Here is a 17,816-nt window from a genome sequence, read left to right on the forward strand (position 1 = left end):
CTCCACCATCACCCCTTTCCCCCCTGCCCCATCAGAGTGTGGGGGCCTGAAGAAGAGGCGTAACTCCATAGCCCAGAGTGAGCCGGTGCCCATCTTCCTGCTGCAGGGTTCAGCTGTGCCCCCCATCTCAGCGCCGGCTGGCACCAGCCCCATAGACCAGTACTCCCGCATCATGTTCCCCCTGGCCTTCGCACTCTTCAATCTCTTCTACTGGATCATATACCTGGGCAAGGACACCATGGAACAGGCCAGGTATGGGTTAATAAACTCTATTCTGTTATATTAGGACACCATGGAACAGGCCAGGTATGGGTTAATAAACTATTATGTTCTATTAGGACAGCATGGAACAGGCCAGGTATGAGTTAATAACCCACTACAGCACATCGAACCAAGAGAATAGCTCTTGGTAATCGGAACCGGATCATAAGGATCATGAGCCACTCATCATTGGCCAGTAAATCTTTCTTTCGTGCTCTCCGAATTTTTCCATTCGCCAACATTCTTCCAACTGTGTAAAAGCAGCCATTGTGCGTCATTACGCATTGTAATTTCATGCCTTTCAATACCCACCCATTTGATCGTCAAAGCTACCCAATTGCGTGACACCTTCAGGTGTGGTAATTACCCTGATTATAACTGACAATGACAGAGGGACATTATCACGTTGACAGTTCTGCGCAACGAACATGTGATAAAAAAATATATATATGAAACTCTGCCTTCGTATCTGCCCGACTGAGGCGTCGAAAACGGCATCAGTTTAAACGTCATTTGTCCCACTGTTCACATTTTTATTAGAATACATTTCACAATATGCAAGTATTGTTTAATAACTAGATCCAATTAAATATGATTCCCGATTAAACTGTACAACATATTTGAGAGGTTATTTTGCAAAAACATATATCCGTTTGTATTTATTATCCTAAATCATGTTTTTTTTGTGTGCACTCCAAGGAACTCTTTATATATAATATGTTAGAGGTAATATTTCGATGTATTTTACACAATGGTATCAGTTTCAAAGCGTTTCTCAAGTTTCAGCCATCAAGTTGCAGTTTCTAAATATTAGGTCCTAATATTAAACAATAACACTGGTGACAAGGTCTTGATATTAAACAATAACACTTGTGACAAGGTCCTAACATTGATCAGGGCCCATAGGGTAGTGCATTACTTTTGACCAGGGCCCATAGGGGGCCATTTTGAACACACAGTATCAGCTGCATATTTGACCATTCTAAATCTGTATCAACAACACAACACAGACCCACTGAATGTTACTACCCACTCTTTTTGTCAGACTTTTATCCAGACTGTAAAGACATGAATAATGTCTGACGCTGGAACAGCCCCATGAGTTGTAGACACAAAAGGGGAAGGGGGTCGCTAGCTGGAGGATGTTAGATGGTTCTGTTGTCATCTAACACTAGAGACAGAGAGAGAGGGGGAGGGAGAGAGAGACGGAAAGGGGGGAAGGGGGAGGAGGGAGAGACGGAGAGAGACGGGGGAAGGAGGGGGAGAGAGACAGAGAGGGAGAGGGGGAAGGAGAGGGAGAGAGAGAGAGAGATGGGGGAAGGTGGGGAGACTACAGAGAGAGAGAGAGAGAGAGAGAGGTAGAGAGAGAGGTAGAGAGAGAGAGAGGAGAGAGAGAGAGAGAGAGAGAGAGAGAGAGAGAGAGAGAGGGAGCTGATGAAGAGACGAGAGAGAGAGAGAGAGAGAGGAGACGGACCCACTGGTTGCCCTCTAGGTTACAGAGAGCTGGTAGTCCCATCCACCAAACTACCAGGTGTGAAACAGGGAAGGGACTCAGGGGGTATGCTAATTTGGTATAAAGCAGACCTAACTCACTCCATTAAATTAATCAAAACAGGAACATTTTACATTTGGCTAGAAATTCAAAAGGAAATGATCTTAACAGAGAAAAATGTCCTCCTGTGTGCTACCTATATCCCCCCACTAGAATCCCCATACTTTAATGAAGACAGCTTCTCCATCCTGGAGGGGGAAATCAATAATTTCCAGGCCCAGGGACATGTACTAGTCTGTGGCGACCTAAATGCCAGAACCGGACAATAACCTGACACCCTCAGCACACAGGGGGACAAACACCTACCTGGAGGTGACAGCATTCCCTCCCACATATGCCCCCCTAGGCACAACTATGACACCATAACCAACAAAAACGGGTCACAACTCCTGCAGCTCTGTCGCACGCTGGGTATGTGCATAGTCAATGGTAGGCTTCGAGGGGACTCCTATGGTGGGTACACCTATAGCTCATCTCTTGGCAGTAGTACTGTAGACTACTTTATCACTGACCTCAACCCAGAGTCTCTCAGAGCGTTCACAGTCAGCCCACTGACACCCCTATCAGACCACAGCAAAATCACAGTCTACTTGAACAGAGCAATACTCATTCATCAAAAGCAAAAGGAACTAAATAATATTAAGAAATTCAACAACAAATTCAGTCCCTTTTACACAATTTCCTGGGTAAAACGTTCCACTGCAATAGTGAAGGTGTAAACTTGGCTGTAGAAAATCTTAACAGTATATTTGACCTCTCAGCTTCCCTATCAAATCTAAAAATCTCAAATAGAAAACCGAAGAAAATGAACAACAATGACAAGTGGTTTGATGAAGATTTCAAAAATGTAGAAAGAAATTGAGAAACCTGTGCAACCAAAAACATAGAGACCCGGAAAACCTGAGTCTACGGCTTCACTATGGTGAATCACTAAAACAATACAGAAATACACTACGGAAAAAGAAGGAACAGCACGTTAGAAATCAGCTCAATGTAATTGAAGAATCCACAGACTCTAACCACTTCTGGAAAAAATTGGAAAACACTAAACAAACAACAACACGAAGAATTATCTATCCAAAATGGAGATTTATGGGTAAACCACTTCTCCAATCGTTTTGGCTCTATAACATGGAATAAAGAGCAAAAACATATACCTGATCAAATACAAATCTTAGAATCAACTATTAAAGACTACCAGAACCCACTGGATTCTCCAATTACATTGAATGAGCTACAGGACAAAATAAAAACCCTCCAACCCAAAAAGGCCTGTGGTGTCGATGGTATCCTTAATGAAATGATCAAATATACAGGCAACAAATTCCAATTGGCTATACTAAAACTCTTTACCGTCATCCTTAGCTCTGGCATCTTCCCCAATATTTGGAACCAAGGACTGATCACCCCAATCCACAAAAGTGGAGACAAATTTGACCCCAATAACCTTTGTGGGATATCCGTCAACAGCAACCTTGGGAAAATCCTCTGCATTATCATTAACAGCAGACTCGTACATTTCCTCAATGAAAACAATGTACTGAGCAAATGTCAAATTGGCTTTTTACCAAATTACCGTACAACAGACCATATATTCACCTTGCACACCCTAATTGACAACCAAACAAACCAAAACAAAGGCAAAGTCTTCTCATGCTTTGTTGATTTCAATAAAGCCTTTGACTCAATTTGGCATGAGGTTCTGCTATACAAATTGATGGAAAGTGGTGTTGGGGGTAAAACATACGACATTATAAAATCCATGTACACAAACAACAAGTGTGCGGTTAAAATTGGCAAAAAACAGACACATTTCTTTCCACAGGGCCGTGGGGTGAGACAGGGATGCAGCTTAAGCCCCACCCACTTCAACATATATCAAAGAATTGGCGCGGGCACTAGAAAAGTCTGCAGCACCCGGCCTCACCCTACTAGAATCCGAAGTCAAATGTCAACTGTTTGCTGATGATCTGGTGCTTCTGTCACCACCTAAGGAGGGCCTACAGCAGCACCTAGATCTTCTGCACAGATTCTGTCAGACCTGGGCCCTGACAGTAAATCTCAGTAAGACAAAAAATAATGGTGTTCCAAAAAAGGTCCAGTCGCCAGGACCACAAATACAAATTCCATCTAGACACTGTTGCCTTAGAGCACACAAAAAACTATACATACCTTGGCCTAAACATCAGCGCCACACGTAACTTCCACAAAGCTGTGAACGATCTGAGAGACAAGGCAAGAAGGGCATTCTATGCCATCAAAATGAACATAAAATTCAACATACCAATTAGGATCTGGATAAAAATACTTGAATCAGTCATAGAGCCCATTGCCCTTTATGTTTGTGAGGTCTGGGGTCCGCTCACCAACCAAGATTTCACAAAATGGGACAAACACCAAATTGAGACTCTGCATGCAGAATTCTGCAAAAATATCCACTGTGTACAACGTAGAACACCAAATAATGCATGCAGAGCAGAATTAGGCCGATACCCACTAATTATCAAAATCCAGAAAAGAGACGTTAAATTCTATAACCCCCAAAAAAGGAAGCGATTCCCAAAGGAAGTGATTCCCAAACCTTCCATAACAAAGCCATCACCTACAGAGAGATGAGTCCCCTAAGCAAGCTGGTCCTGGGGCTCTGTTCACAAACACAAACACACCCCACAGAGCCCCAGGACAGCAGCACAATTCGACCCAACCAAATCATGAGAAAACAAAAAGATAATTACTTGACACATTGGAAAGAATTAGCAAAAAAAACAGAGCAAACTAGAATGCTATTTGGCCCTAAACAGAGAGTACACAGTGGCAGAATACCTGTCCACTGTGACTGACCCAAACTTAAGGAAAGCTTTGACAATGTACAGACTCAGTGAGCATAGCCTTGCTATTGAGAAAGGCCGCCGTAGGCAGACATGGCTCTCAAGAGAAGACAGGCTTTGTGCTCACTGCCCACAAAATGAGGTGGAAACTGAGCTGCACTTCCTAACCTCCTGCCCAATGTATGACCATATTAGAGAGACATATTTCCCTCAGATTACACAGATCCACAAAGAATTTGAAAACAAATCCAATTTTGATAAACTCCCATATCTACTGGGTGAAATTCCACAGTGTGGCATCACAGCAGCAAGATTTGTGACCTATTGCCACAAGAAAAGGGCAACCAGTGAAGAACAAACACCATTGTAAATTCAACCCATATTTATGCTTATTTATTTTCCCTTGTGTACCCTTAACCATTTGTACATCATTGCAACACTGTATATATACGTAATATGACATTTGTAATGTCTTTATTGTTTTGAAACTTCTGTTTGTGTAATGTTTACTGTTAATCTACCTCACTTGCTTTGGCAATGTTAACTCATGTTTCCCATGCCAATAAAGCCCCTTGAATTGAATTGAATTGAGAGAGGGAGGGGGAGAGAGAGACAGAGCTGATAAAGAGACATAAGAGAGATTGTACAGAGAGAGAGACATGCACACACACACACACACACACACACACACACACACACACACACACACACAGGGAGAAGTCGTTACATAAGAGTGTGGAGTGTAAATCTGCCCATCATGTTCCTGTCACAGAATGTTGATGCTTGTTCTGTTGAGAACGTTCTGCACGACAAGGACAGAGACAAGATGGTGGACCCTGCTATAGCTACTGGAGCTGATGTCTTCAACTCATATTCTCTCTGAGTTTTCAAGAGTTTATTCAGACGACAGAGGGCACAGTGTCTCTGACTTCGTACCTTTGTAGTATAGAGAGAGAGCATTACTGTAATTTACAGGATATCATTATCATGGAAAGATATCTACATCTTTACACTTTCTGTCTGTGTGTGTGATTTGCCCTGCTCTCATTCCTCATGTGTGTTTCTGTCCTTGCAGAGAGGATTGAGCCCTGTGCTCCAACTGATGTCATCTGCTGAGCATGTTCTGTAGACACCTTGTTCATTCATCTGTTCTTCGCTCTACCAACGAGTACTCCACGTTCACATTACTTTCAATCCACACTGGAAATGAATACAAAAAAAAACAAACAAATTATTTTCCGACCTCATTTCTATTCTGTTCACACTTTGTTCTGCCCAGACCTGCTGAGATCAGTTGTTGAAGAGATGTCCTTGTCCTTGGCAGAGCGGTGCTTTAAACATGGATGCATTTGGTACTTCTGATTCTCCAGCATCCCTGAAGACACGCACACACACACGCTCGCATGCACACACACACACACACACACGGAGAAACACACAAATCAAAAATAAGTGGATGATATAATCTATGATGTCTGTAACTGGTGATGCAACAGTGAACCAATGCTGTTCCGAAGCTGTGCCGTCACCCCTCCTCTCTTCTCCTCTCTCTTATTTTATGTTTCATTACATGGCCTGTGAAATAGAACTCTACTCAACTTGACAATATGAATTGTGTGACTCACCGACTGAATTCCTCTGTCTTACATTCCCTGTCCTTCCCCAGTCATGGCTCTAGTTCTGGTTGTATTAAAGTGGCAGTGATTTTCCTATTTGCTTTAATAATATTTCCACACCGATGAAGTCGAAATAACACTCGGAAATTGAAGCCTGTTCGGGTACGATAGGTGTGGTAAAGAGGTCAATCTAACTTGACCAAAACAGTGGAATCGCCACGACAACGCGTGGGGGAAAGATTCCGAATGTCCTCATTGTCAACCCAGAAAAATTAGTATAATGTTTAATATGTTTTTTGTAACACTGTGTTGAGGTAAAAATCGGAGTGTAACGCTTGTATTGATGTCAAGACCAACACATGTTCATGTCATCATCACCAATCAACTGCATTACAATTAAAAATTACTTTGCCTACCACCACAGATTTCTGTATGCTAGCTATGCTACCAGCTTATGCAAACAGAAGTTAGCATTTAGCAATTACTTCTTCTAAACCTGAAAAGGGACTACTTTTAAATGTCATGCAGCGAAAACAGCCAAATGTATCCAAATCGGACATAACTAATCACATTGTGGGCCTGTTATAATATATAAATCAAGACGAATTTGAAGAATATACACTTCGTTAGGTCAGATTTGTTGAATGTTCGGCAATGCGTTCCGTTGACTCCTTTACCACATCTACGGAATGTTTTATACACAGCATGACATCACAATCTGATCAGATTATTCTGACCAATGACCAGTCATCTTTTATTTGCATATGCATCTTCCTACTTTGAAGGGGTAAGAGGGCTAGGCTCTCTCGAGTCTAGACAATCCTATCTGCCAATCAGGATTGTGTATGTAAATCCATGTAATTTTGTATCAACACGACCGCACGAACAGACTGAGCGTTTCAATAGGAAAAAAAGGAGGCTCAGCGAAGTAAATGCTACGAAATATATGTGCAGTTTTTTTCATGAAATAAATACACACAGTGATTTTACTAGACGTACAGTGGTGATTTTGAAAATCAAATGAAAAAGACTGCATGCGGGGCTTTAAAACACTGATGATTCATATTACATAGATAGGCCTATGAAAACACTGCATGCACAGAACCCGGGGATTACCTTGTTTTTTATATTGTATTTATTTTTATTTTCTATTTGATGTGATATTTCAACGGCTGCTGTGTTTGTGTAGCCTCTTAAAAACACTCAGGGGGGATCAGATTTGGAATTGGATGTAATAACTGGATGTTTTATTATATTTAGGACTATGAGGCTATTGGTCATAGCCAGCAGTGTTTGAATTGAGGGAATGAATTGAGCTGCTCTAAACTAGGGTTGGGGTTATATGTGAGCCGTTGTTATACAGTGGGGCAAAAAAAGTATTTAGTCAGCCACCAATTGTGCAAGTTCTCCCACTTAAAAAGATGAGAGAGGCCTGTAAATTTTCATCATAGGTACACTTCAACTATGACGGACAAAATGAGAGAAAAAAATCCTGAAAATCACATTGTAGGATTTTTAATGAATTTATTTGCAAATTATGGTGGAAAATAAGTATTGGGTCACCTACAAACAAGCAAGATTTCTGGCTCTCACAGACCTGTAACTTCTTCTTTAAGAGGCTCCTCTGTCCTCCACTTGTTACCTGTATTAATGGCACCTGTTTGAACTTGTTATCAGTATAAAAGACACCTGTCCACAACCTCAAACAGTCACACTCCAAACTCCACTATGGCCAAGACCAAAGAGCTGTCAAAGGACACAAAATTGTAGACCTGCACCAGGCTGGGAAGACTGAATCTGCAATAGGTAAGCTGCTTGGTTTGAAGAAATCAACTGTGGGAGCAATTATTAGGAAATGGAAGACATACAAGACCACTGATAATCTCCCTCGATCTGGGGCTCCACGCAAGATCTCACCCCGTGGGGTCAAAATGATCACAAGAACGGTGAGCAAAAATCCCAGAACCACACGGGGGGACCTAGTGAATGACCTGCAGAGAGCTGGGACCAAAGTAACAAAGCCTACCATCAATAACACACTACGCCGCCAGGGACTCAAATCCTGCAGTGCCAGACGTGTCCCCCTGCTTAAGCCAGTACATGTCCAGGCCCGTCTGAAGTTTGCTAGAGAGGGCCTGTTATAATATATAAATCAAGACGAATTTGAAGAATATACACTTCGTTAGGTCAGATTTGTTGAATGTTCGGCAATGCGTTCCGTTGACTCCTTTACCACATCTACGGAATGTTTTATACACAGCATGACATCACAATCTGATCGGATTATTCTGACCAATCATCAGTCATCCCCCCAGACCAGTCATCCCCCCAGACCCCCCAGACCAGTCATCTTTTATTTGCATATGCATCTTCCTACTTTGAAGGGGTAAGAGGGCTAGGCTCTCTCGAGTCTAGACAATCCTATCTGCCAATCAGGATTGTGTATGTAAATCCATGTAATTTTGTATCAACACGACCGCACGAACAGACTGAGCGTTTCAATAGAAAAAAAAGGAGGCTCTTGGATGATCCAGAAGAAGATTGGGAGAATGTCATATGGTCAGATGAAACCAAAATATAACTTTTTGGTAAAAACTCAACTCGTCGTGTTTGGAGGACAAAGAATGCTGAGTTGCATCCAAAGAACACCATACCTACTGTGAAGCATGTGGGTGGAAACATCATGGTTTGGGGCTGTTTTTCTGCAAAGGGACCAGGACGACTGATCCGTGTAAAGGAAAGAATGAATGGGGCCATGTATCATGAGATTTTGAGTGAAAACCTCCTTCAATCAGCAAGGGCATTGAAGATGAAACGTGGCTGGGTCTTTCAGCATGACAACGATCCCAAACACACCGCCCGGGCAACGAAGGAGTGGCTTCATAAGAAGCATTTCAAGGTCCTGGAGTGGCCTAGCCAGTCTCCAGATCTCAACCCCATAGAAAATCTTTGGAGGGAGTTGAAAGTCTGTGTTGCCCAGCAACAGCCCCAAAACATCACTGCTCTAGAGGAGATCTGCATGGAGGAATGGGCCAAAATACCAGCAACAGTGTGCGAAAACCTTGTGAAGACTTACAGAAAACGTTTGACCTCTGTCATTGCCAACAAAGGGTATATAACAAAGTATTGAGATAAACTTTTGTTATTGACCAAATACTTATCTTCCACCATAATTTGCAAATAAATTCATAAAAAAATCCTACAATGTGATTTTCTGGATTTTTTTTCTCCTAATTTTGTCTGTCATAGTTGAAGTGTACCTATGATGAAAATTACAGGCCTCTCTCATCGTTTTAAGTGGGAGAACTTGCACAATTGGTGGCTGACTAAATACTTTTTGCCCCACTGTATATACAAGGTAAACATTTTCAGACCCGTTTTAATTGGAAGGGGTTTCAATGGCGTTGTCCCCTTCCTTCACTCTAAACACATGATGTGCAAGACAAATGATGACTATTGTTGTTATTATTGTACTGTTTTTATATAATTAATATACGTTTTATTGATGTTATCCTCTAGTCTGACTTGATATGATGTGAGTCTGTCCATTTAATGATTTAATGTCTTGCTACCAACGTCTTATGAGAAGTTATAATGATTGTCACAACATTTGACACAGTAAACTTGGTTGACTTTAAATTTGTGTGAGTCTGACAAATGCATAATACTGTGTGTAATTCACTATATCCTATTGATTTTAATATAATACACTATATCCTATTGATTTTAATATAATATACTATATGCTATTGATTTTAATATAATACACTATATCCTATTGATTTTAATATAATATACTATATCCTATTGATTTTAATATAATATACTATATCCTATTGATTTTAATATAATACACTATATCCTATTGATTTTAATATAATACACTATATCCTATTGATTTTAATATAATACACTATATCCTATTGATTTTAATATAATACACTATATCCTATTGATTTTAATATAATATACTATATCCTATTGATTTTAATATAATACACTATATCCTATTGATTTTAATATAATACACTGTATCCTATTGATTTTAATATAATATACTATATCCTATTGATTTTAATATAATACACTATATCCTATTGATTTTAATATAATATACTATATCCTATTGATTTTAATATAATATACTATATCCTATTGATTTTAATATAATACACTGTATCCTATTGATTTTAATATAATACACTATATCCTATTGATTTTAATATAATACACTATATCCTATTGATTTTAATATAATACACTATATCCTATTGATTTTAATATAATATACTATATCCTATTGATTTTAATATAATACACTATATCCTATTGATTTTAATATAATACACTATATCCTATTGATTTTAATATAATACACTATATCCTATTGATTTTAATATAATACACTATATCCTATTGATTTTAATATAATACACTATATCCTATTGATTTTAATATAATATACTATATCCTATTGATTTTAATATATAATACTATTGATTTTAATATAATACACTATATCCTATTGATTTTAATATAATATACTATATCCTATTGATTTTAATATAATATACTATATCCTATTGATTTTAATATAATATACTATATCCTATTGATTTTAATATAATACACTATATCCTATTGATTTTAATATAATACACTATATATCCACTATATCCTATTGATTTTAATATAATATACTATATCCTATTGATTTTAATATAATATACTATATCCTATTGATTTTAATATAATATACTATATCCTATTGATTTTAATATAATACACTATATCCTATTGATTTTAATATAATATACTGTATCCTATTGATTTTAATATAAAATACACTATATCCTATTGATTTTAATATAATATACTAAATCCTATTGATTTTAATATAATATACTAAATCCTATTGATTTTAATATAATATACTATATCCTATTGATTTTAATATAATATACTATATCCTATTGATTTTAATATAATACACTATATCCTATTGATTTTAATATAATATACTATATGCTATTGATTTTAATATAATACACTATATCCTATTGATTTTAATATAATACACTATATCCTATTGATTTTAATATAATATACTATATGCTATTGATTGTATTAATTGGTTTGCACTGTTCATTGCAAAGTTCTCTAAACTATCAACATGAGCCAATATAAGGATAATGCTGGAATGATACTAATTGTACTTCGGCTGTTCTAGTGGTCGGGTCGGGATGGCATAAGATGGTTTCTTCATTACGCTCATCCTTCCACTTGTCCCTTTAATTTGTTTCTCAGCAATGGAAACGACTCATCCACCATCATCACTAGCCAGTGTTTGATCTTCTGGTAGGATGTACGCATGCGCCCCTCATTGGGTTATCGGAGCTTTCTGGAGTAAGTTGAATGTGCGTTCTCCTCACTCGCATCATAACTGTTACGATGGGGAAGCTCAGGAAAAACCACTTTGGAATTTTAACGTTTTCGTTCTTTTTTACTTGTATCTGCTGTGCGCAAAGGTAAATTAGAATTTGTGTTTTTACGCGCATTATTCAATTACATTGCATGGCATGTATCCTAGGCTATTTAACGCGCCTTCCCGCTGTATCTTGTCTTTAAGTAGGTGTTTGCGTTCCGACCCCCTTCTGTTCTGTCTTTCCCCTCAGCGCCAAAGATCTGAGGGATCCCAGTAATATGCCGCTGGTTAAAGACACGGTCGACAGACTGATGAAAGGCTACGACATTCGGTTGAGGCCAGATTTTGGAGGTAGGAAGAAAGACAAAAGGAAAGCAAATCGAGATGATGAATGTCATGTTTGCTGCCATTTATGACGCGCAGTGCTATACATGTTTAATGAATTGCTGCAAAAAACCTCCGGTACAATCCCCCCCATGATCAATCTTCCATCCATAGACTAGGCTACCTCTCCAATTACACTCACATTACAGTGTAAAAGCCTACCATCCAAATAAAACCGTTTTGCCCCCCGTCACCAAAAACCTTTTCCAATGTACCACCTTCAAATGATGAAATAAGACATGCTAGACTATTCTGTGTGGAGAAGAAGGGTCTCTTAACTTGACGATCGATTCTATTCGCAGCTGGTAGCCTATTGAACTTCTGGTTGCCTACCATTCTGTCTGAAACGAAAAAAATCAAGGGAGTTCCAAATGATGATGCTGATGATTATAGCCATTTTAATTGACGATGATAATCATTAAGACTGCATAAAACATTTATCATGTACATTGATGAGAGAACGTGGCGATCTATCATTGACAGCAACCCACTGGTAGAATAACGGTACCACATTCTAGAATAACGGTCACCAAATTCTTATTTCTAATAGGTAAAGAAATAATCCCCTTCTCCTTTTGTTAATAACCTGCTTTTCTTCTCTTCACAGGTGCGCCGGTGGCAGTGGGGATGAATATAGACATAGCCAGCATAGACATGGTGTCTGAAGTCAATATGGTACGTGCATTACTATCATCCTCTTTATATGTTTCTCAGTATGCCTGGCTGAGTAGATTCGTATAGAGAAACCTATAACGTATTGTCATCCATGTTTGAAAAGGGCACTTAACGCATGTCACGTTCTGCATTGTGGTAAATAATGGTAAACGACGTGGCGGAGTCTGATGATAGTTTGATTCTATAATGGAATCGATTCTCGTGTTGAATAGTGTTCTATCGTTCAGTGGGCTCAAGCTCCGTCTCAGGCTCTGCATTTACCATTTTTCCGGCCATGGATGGTGGATGTGTGTTGGTTCCCATTTGAATTCAAAACACACGCTCACTGGCGCACTTGTACTGACATCCTTGCGCAGACGGACGGTCGAGGCTGTGGCGTCTTGTCTTTCAGTTACTGGACTGCTGTCATTTTATTTGACATGCGGCGCGTTATAACGTCAAGTCAAGAAGACGAAGGGGCAAAATAGAGATATTTCCCAATTTCCCTTTTCTCTCCTAATACAAATTTATTTTCAACGTGATTGCGCCGCGCGCTCCTTTGGGAGAGTTATCTTGCTCGAGCCTCACTTCACTTTGAAGCGAGAGGGGGAGCGCATCATCAGCTACGTAAATTATCCCCCCCCCCTTGTCAGATCATGAGTGATGACGTAGACATGTGGTTAATAATGCATGCCTGGACATAGGATGGTAATCACCTGGGTATTTCATCGAGCTCCACTACACAATGATAAGGTTGCGTCCCAAATGACACTCTTCTCCAAAATATAGTGCACTACTTTAAAAAAATTCCATATACAGTGAACTACTATTGACCAGAGCCCTATGGTTCCTGGTCAAAAGTAGTGTATTATATAGGGGTCCAGTTGGGGGGGAACACAGCCTCTGTCTCCGTGCTGGAGAAAACCACTAGGTGCACAGATATGGTATGAAGAGGATCTCTCTCTGTATAAGACAGGCATCTTATGTAACACTGTATCAATGGTTTGCTCTGGAGCAGGCTCAGGGGGGACACTTCTGTTCTCCTTATGCAATTGAATTCATATTTGATTCATTGTTGCATTTGACATGGTTTTTGCAGTGGATTTTATTGCAAAAATTACATTTCATTTATCTGAGTGTACATTTTTCCCTAAATAAGATTTGTGTGGTTATGTTAGTTGGTTAGATGGCTTGGTTGGTTGGGGCTTGATTCTGGAAACTCAGTGAGTTGTGTGTTGTTGTGGGGTTTGATTCCTGTGTGGGCCATGTGTACTGAATCACTATAATGCTATAGGTCGGCCTGGATAGAAACATCATCAGCTGAATGACCCTAGTACTTCCTGTGAGGAAGGGATGTGGAAGCTAGTTTTGGTTAAAGAGGATGCAGCTAGGATGAAAGGGCTGTGGGGGTCCTCTGGGATGTCAACCAGTATTCCCCTCCCTCCTCCCCTCTTCACCCCTGTCTTCACCTCCCTCCCCCTGTATCTGACCTGGATTTCCATGGAAGCCACCTTTATCTCTCTAAAGGGTGATGTTACATCAAAACTCTGATTCCACATACACTTGCATTCATCCGTAAAAAAAAAAACAGAACAGTAAATTGAGAGAGAGATTGAGAGGGAGAGAGAGAGAGAGAGAGACAGAGACAGAGACAGAGACACAGAGAAACACACAGAGAGAGAGCCAGCCACTCAGTGTGTAACAAAACTGTGCACGACATAATGAACAGAACAGAACAGTGAACGGAGAGAGAGAGAGAGAGAGACAGAAAGAGACAGAGAGACAGAGAGAGAGTGACAGATGAGTGAGAGAGAGAGAGAGAGAGAGACAGAAGAGAGAGAGAGAGAGAGAGACAGAAGAGAGAGATACAGACAGGGAGGGAGAGAGAGGGACGACACATCCCACACATGGTATCCTTAATGAAATGATCAAATATACAGACAACAAATTCCAATTGGCTATACTAAAACTCTTTAACATCATCCTTAGCTCTGGCATCTTCCCCAATATTTGGAACCAAGGACTGATCACCCCAATCAAAAGTGGAGACAAATTTGACCCCAATAACTACCGTAGGATATCCGTCAACAGCAACCTTGGGAAAATCCTCTGCATTATCATTAACAGCAGACTCGTACATTTCCTCAATGAAAACAATGTACTGAGCAAATGTCAAATTGGCTTTTTACCAAATTACCGTACAACAGACCATGTATTCACCTTGCACACCCTAATTGACAACCAAACAAACCAAAACAAAGGCAAAGTCTTCTCACGCTTTGTTGATTTCAATAAAGCCTTTGACTCAATTTGGCATGAGGTTCTGCTATACAAATTGATGGAAAGTGGTGTTGGGGGTAAAACATACGACATTATAAAATCCATGTACACAAAAAACAAGTGTGCGGTTAAAATGGGCAAAAAACACACACATTTCTTTCCACAGGGCCGTGGGGTGAGACAGGGATGCAGCTTAAGCCCCACCCTCTTCAACATATATATCAAAGAATTGGCGCGGGCACTAGAAAAGTCTGAAGCACCCGGCCTCAACCTGCTAGAATCTGAAGTCAAATGTCTACTGTTTGCTGATGATCTGGTGCTTCTGTCACCAACCAAGGAGGGCCTACAGTAGCACTTAGATATTCTGCACAGATTCTGTCAGACCTGGGCCCTGACAGTAAATCTCAGTAAGACCAAAATAATGGTGTTCCAAAAAAGGTCCAGTCGCCAGGACCACAAATATAAATTCCATCTAGACACTGTTGCCCTAGAGCACACAAACTATACATACCTCAGCCTAAACATCAGCGCCACAGGTAACTTCCACAAATCTGTGAATGATCTGAGACACAAGGCAAGTAGGGCATTCTATGCCATAAAAAGGAACATAAAATTCAACACACAACATCAGTCATAGAGCCCATTGCCCTTTATGGTTGTGAGGTCTGGAGACCGCTCACCAACCAAGAATTCACAAAATGGGACAAACACCAAATTGAGACTCTGCATGCAGAATTCTGCAAAAATATCCTCCGTGTACAACGTAGAACACCAAATAATGCATGCAGAGCAGAATTAGGCCGATACCCACTAATTATCAAAATCCAGAAAAGAGCCGTTAAATTCCACCACCACCTAAAGGGAAGCGATTCCCAAACCTTCCATAACTAGGCCATCACCTACAGAGAGATGAACCTGGAGAAGAGTCCCCTTAGCAAGCTGGTCCTGGGGCTCTGTTCACAAACACAAGCAGACCCCACAGAGTCCCAGGACAGCAACACAATTAGACCACACCAAATTATGAGAAAACAAAAAAGATAATTACTTGACACATTGGGAAGAATGAACAAAAAAACAGAGCAAACTAGAATGCTACTTGGCCCTAAACAGAGAGTACACAGTGGCAGAATATCTGACCACTGTGACTGACCAAAACTTAAGGAAAGCTTTGACTATGTAAATAGCCTTGCTATTGAGAAAGGCTGCTGTAGGCAGACATGGCTCTCAAGAGAAGACAGGCTATGTGCACACTGCCCACAAAATGAGGTGGAAACTGAGCTGCACTTCCTAACCTCCTGTCCAATGTACAGTGGGGAGAACAAGTATTTGATACACTGCCGATTTGGCAGGTTTCCTACTTACAAAGCATGTAGAGGTCTGTAATTTTTATCATAGGTACACTTCAACTGTGAGAGACGGAATCTAAAACAAAAATCCAGAAAATCACATTGTATGATTTTTAAGTAATTAATTTGCATTTTATTGCATGACATAAGTATTTGATGCATCAGAAAAGCAGAACTTAATATTTGGTACAGAAACCTTTGTTTGCAATTACAGAGATCATACGTTTCCTGTAGTTCTTGACCAGGTTTGCACACACTGCAGCAGGGATTTTGGCCCACTCTTCCATACAGACCTTCTCCAGATCCTTCAGGTTTCGGGGCTGTCACTGGGCAATACGGACTTTCAGCTCCCTCCAAAGATTTTCTATTGGGTTCAGTTCTGGAGACTGGCTAGGCCACTCCAGCACCTTGAGATGCTTCTTACGGAGCCACTCCTTAGTTGCCCTGGCTGTTTGTTTTGGTTCGTTGTCATGCTAGAAGACCCAGCCACGACCCATCTTCAATGCTCTTACTGAGGGAAGGATGTTGTTGGCCAAGATCTCGCGATACATGGCCCCATCCATCCTCCCCTCAATACGGTGCAGTCGTCCTGTCCCCTTTGCAGAAAAGCATCCCCAAAGAATGATGTTCCACCTCCATGCTTCACGGTTGGGATGGTGTCTTGGGGTTGTACTCATCCTTCGTCTTCCTCCAAACACGGTGAGTGGAGTTTAGACCAAAAACCTCTATTTTTGTCTCATCAGACCACAAGACCATCTCCCATTCCTCCTTTGGATCATCCAGATGGTCATTGGCAAACTTCAGACGGGCCTGGACATGCGCTGACTTGAGCAGGGGGACCTTGCGTGCGCTGCAGGATTTTAATCCGTCACGGCGTAGTGTGTTACCAATGGTTTTCTTTGAGACTGTGGTCCCAGCTCTCTTCAGGTCATTGACCAGGGCCTGCCATGTAGTTCTGGGCTGATCCCTCACCTTCGTCATGATCATTGATGCCCCACGAGGTGAGATCTTGCAAATCAAATCAAATCAAATCAAATCAAATCAAATTTTATTTGTCACATACACATGGTTAGCAGATGTTAATGCGAGTGTAGCGAAATGCTTGTGCTTCTAGTTCCGACAATGCAGTAATAACGAGCAAGTAATCTAACTAACAATTCCAAAAAAAACTACTGTCATACACAGTGTAAGGGGATAAAGAATATGTACATAAGGATATATGAATGAGTGATGGTACAGAGCAGCATAGGCAAGATACAGTAGATGATATCGAGTACAGTATATACATATGAGATAAGTATGTAAACCAAGTGGCATAGTTAAAGTGGCTAGTGATACATGTATTACATAAGGATGCAGTCGATGATATAGAGTACAGTATCAACGTATGCATATGAGATGAACAATGTAGGGTAAGTAACATTATATAAGGTAGCATTGTTTAAAGTGGCTAGTGATATATTTACATCA

The 17,816-nt window shown here is 40.2% G+C and overlaps 2 protein-coding genes across 3 annotated transcripts in view; both read left to right on the top strand.

Annotated features, from left to right (window-relative positions):
* LOC112220581 (gamma-aminobutyric acid receptor subunit alpha-4-like) overlaps positions 1 to 7,246 on the top strand; it is a 28,361-nt gene extending 21,115 nt beyond the window's left edge. Inside the window, exons 9-10 of the mRNA XM_042303421.1 lie at positions 107 to 252; positions 5,717 to 7,246. Coding sequence (XP_042159355.1) covers positions 107 to 252; positions 5,717 to 5,726 — 156 coding nt within the window. The 3' untranslated portion in view covers positions 5,727 to 7,246. The remainder of the gene's footprint in view (positions 1 to 106; positions 253 to 5,716) is intronic.
* Positions 7,247 to 11,655: 4,409 nt separating this feature from the next.
* Positions 11,656 to 17,816, top strand: part of LOC112237981 (gamma-aminobutyric acid receptor subunit beta-2) — a 90,089-nt gene continuing 83,928 nt past the window's right edge. For both annotated transcript variants that reach the window (XM_042303419.1, XM_042303420.1), the window contains exons 1-3: positions 11,656 to 11,785; positions 11,933 to 12,033; positions 12,674 to 12,741. In XM_042303419.1, the coding sequence (XP_042159353.1) occupies positions 11,673 to 11,785; positions 11,933 to 12,033; positions 12,674 to 12,741 (282 nt within the window). In that variant the 5' untranslated portion in view covers positions 11,656 to 11,672. The remainder of the gene's footprint in view (positions 11,786 to 11,932; positions 12,034 to 12,673; positions 12,742 to 17,816) is intronic.

The sequence above is a fragment of the Oncorhynchus tshawytscha genome, linkage group LG21 (genome assembly GCF_018296145.1).
Source record: "Oncorhynchus tshawytscha isolate Ot180627B linkage group LG21, Otsh_v2.0, whole genome shotgun sequence".
NCBI classification, from domain to species: domain Eukaryota; kingdom Metazoa; phylum Chordata; class Actinopteri; order Salmoniformes; family Salmonidae; genus Oncorhynchus; species Oncorhynchus tshawytscha.